This window comes from Thalia democratica, chromosome 1 (genome assembly GCF_965202585.1).
Source record: "Thalia democratica chromosome 1, ktThaDemo2.hap1.1, whole genome shotgun sequence".
Taxonomy (NCBI): domain Eukaryota; kingdom Metazoa; phylum Chordata; class Thaliacea; order Salpida; family Salpidae; genus Thalia; species Thalia democratica.
In genome coordinates, this window is record NC_139165.1 from 69,180,924 (window position 1) to 69,182,959 (window position 2,036).

Consider the following 2,036-nt stretch of genomic DNA (forward strand, 5'->3'; position numbering starts at 1 on the left):
ATTATTAACTAGAAAAGATAATAACTAGAAGGATATTTAGGCTAGTATTTTAAGATCGCTTTTAAAATAAAAGAAAAGTATAAATGAGTTGAAAACACTTTTTTTATAACTTGAACTACAAATATTTACATAAAATTTGTTATTATATAAAAAAAAATACTAATAACACAACATAGTAGCTGCTTACAGTTTTTTATTATGTATAAATTTTTAGTTTAATCAAATAAAATAAGATTTTTTTTTGTTTTTGTTTAATTTCAAGTCGTTTTACTTAAAATTTATTGTGTTGAATTTTTTTTACATATATTGTTATTTATATTGTCTTTTATTTTGATAACTTTTCGTTTAGTATTTTTTAAATTTTTATATTATAAATAGTTTAATAGAAACTATTCAAATAATAATTAAATGTTTATAGTGTATGCAAAATAATTGAAAGTAAAGTGGCCGTTCATGAAAGTAGTTTAATAAATTTACCTTGTTGTAACCTCTACTTCAGTTTTTTCTACAAAATTTATATTTTCAAATTTATAGCCTTCTCAGTTACTGTATAAAATAATAGGTTGACAGAAATATTTAAAAACCTCACTTTTAACTTTTATAAAAAAATTAACTTACTTTTGCTAAAGCTTACACAGACCTTATATACGTATAGTATGTAATTGTAAAAAATAAATATGGTTCATAAACAAAAATAGTTTTTATTTAAAAAAAAAAATATTTTCTATATTTAAATTATTTGTGAATCTAGCAACTTATACTATCAAAATTACAAAAGAAAATTTAAGCATAGAAGTTTTAGAAACAATAGTATTCATGAACCTTAAAGTTTTTTTTACTAGCTACAAGTTTATTTATCAACAAATATAATTAACGCAATTTAAAACATTTAAGGAAATGAACTCTGAAAAAATTAATAAAAAGTTTTTAATCACGTCGGAGATCAAACTTTTCAGATTTTACACCATCCTTTTTGATAACATACACATAAACACTGTCACCAGTAGTGATATCTCTTTCAGCCGCAGAGATAAAACAATCTATGCAAATTCTTCTAGCTCTTTCTTCGGTCAGAGGAGGTAGTTCACTCTGCATATTTTTTCCTCCAATTTGGTTATCTAGCAGAGGTTGAATGAGCTCATTGGCTGCTCCTCCAGCTCTATATTTTTCTCTTTCATAAGATCCAACTGGGTCATAAGAATAAACACATCCTTTTCCATCTTGATCAAGTCCAGCAACAATGTTATACACATAATACGGGAAGAACCTCCTGTAGTAAAGCATTTTAGATAGCATGGAAGCCACTGCTGGGGTTGAAGGATAATCCCCATGATCGTGCTGGTATGTTTCAACTTTGTTCATAGCATGCTTTTTGAATGTCAAGATGTCTCCTTCGAATCCCGCCATAGCAACAACTGTAGACGGGGTGAGCTGAATGGTTTTTGGATGATCTCTGCTAAAGATTGTAAATCCCAAGCTCAAACGCGAGTCAGCTGCAATCACTGAAAAGTCATCTCCTGCAATTGCCATTATGCTGCCACCATTCATTGCATACGGGTTGAAGCGATGTTGTTTCTCCCCACAATGCACAATATCATGGTTGTATTTGTATGCCATGTTTTAAGGTAAGCTATAATTTTACCAACCTGTTAGAAGAAATATAAATTATTTTAAACTTAACAACCAAAATAAGGAAAATGTAGAAATAAAGGTGCAAAAGTTTATTAATTATTGGAGTTACAGTTGATGAAAAAAAGTAAGTATGCAATGTTTTATTCTTACTTTAGAATATTTTACAGAATCAAGGGCATAGGGTAGGGCACTTTTTTAAAATGTTGATTTTGTTTTAGAGAAATTTTACTTAGCTAATAGATGATTTTTACCGTTTTGTAAAATTCAAACTAGTTTATGAGATTAGAGGGTACTAAGTCAGAAAGCTCAATAGGCTCCTTATGGAAGGTCCAAAGTAAAAAGACAAACAAAATTATTTCATTAAAAATCTATCTTCTCCTACAACTTTGAAACAAACTCTCTGA

The 2,036-nt window shown here is 28.1% G+C and overlaps 1 protein-coding gene across 1 annotated transcript; it reads right to left on the bottom strand.

Annotated features, from left to right (window-relative positions):
- Positions 1-292: 292 nt before the first annotated feature.
- LOC145831164 (proteasome subunit beta type-1-like) lies at positions 293-1,642 on the bottom strand. Its single transcript, XM_082938321.1, has one exon. It carries the CDS (start codon positions 1,615-1,617, stop codon positions 928-930), a length of 690 nt encoding a protein of 229 aa, XP_082794447.1. The 5' UTR covers positions 1,618-1,642; the 3' UTR covers positions 293-927.
- Positions 1,643-2,036: the final 394 nt, after the last annotated feature.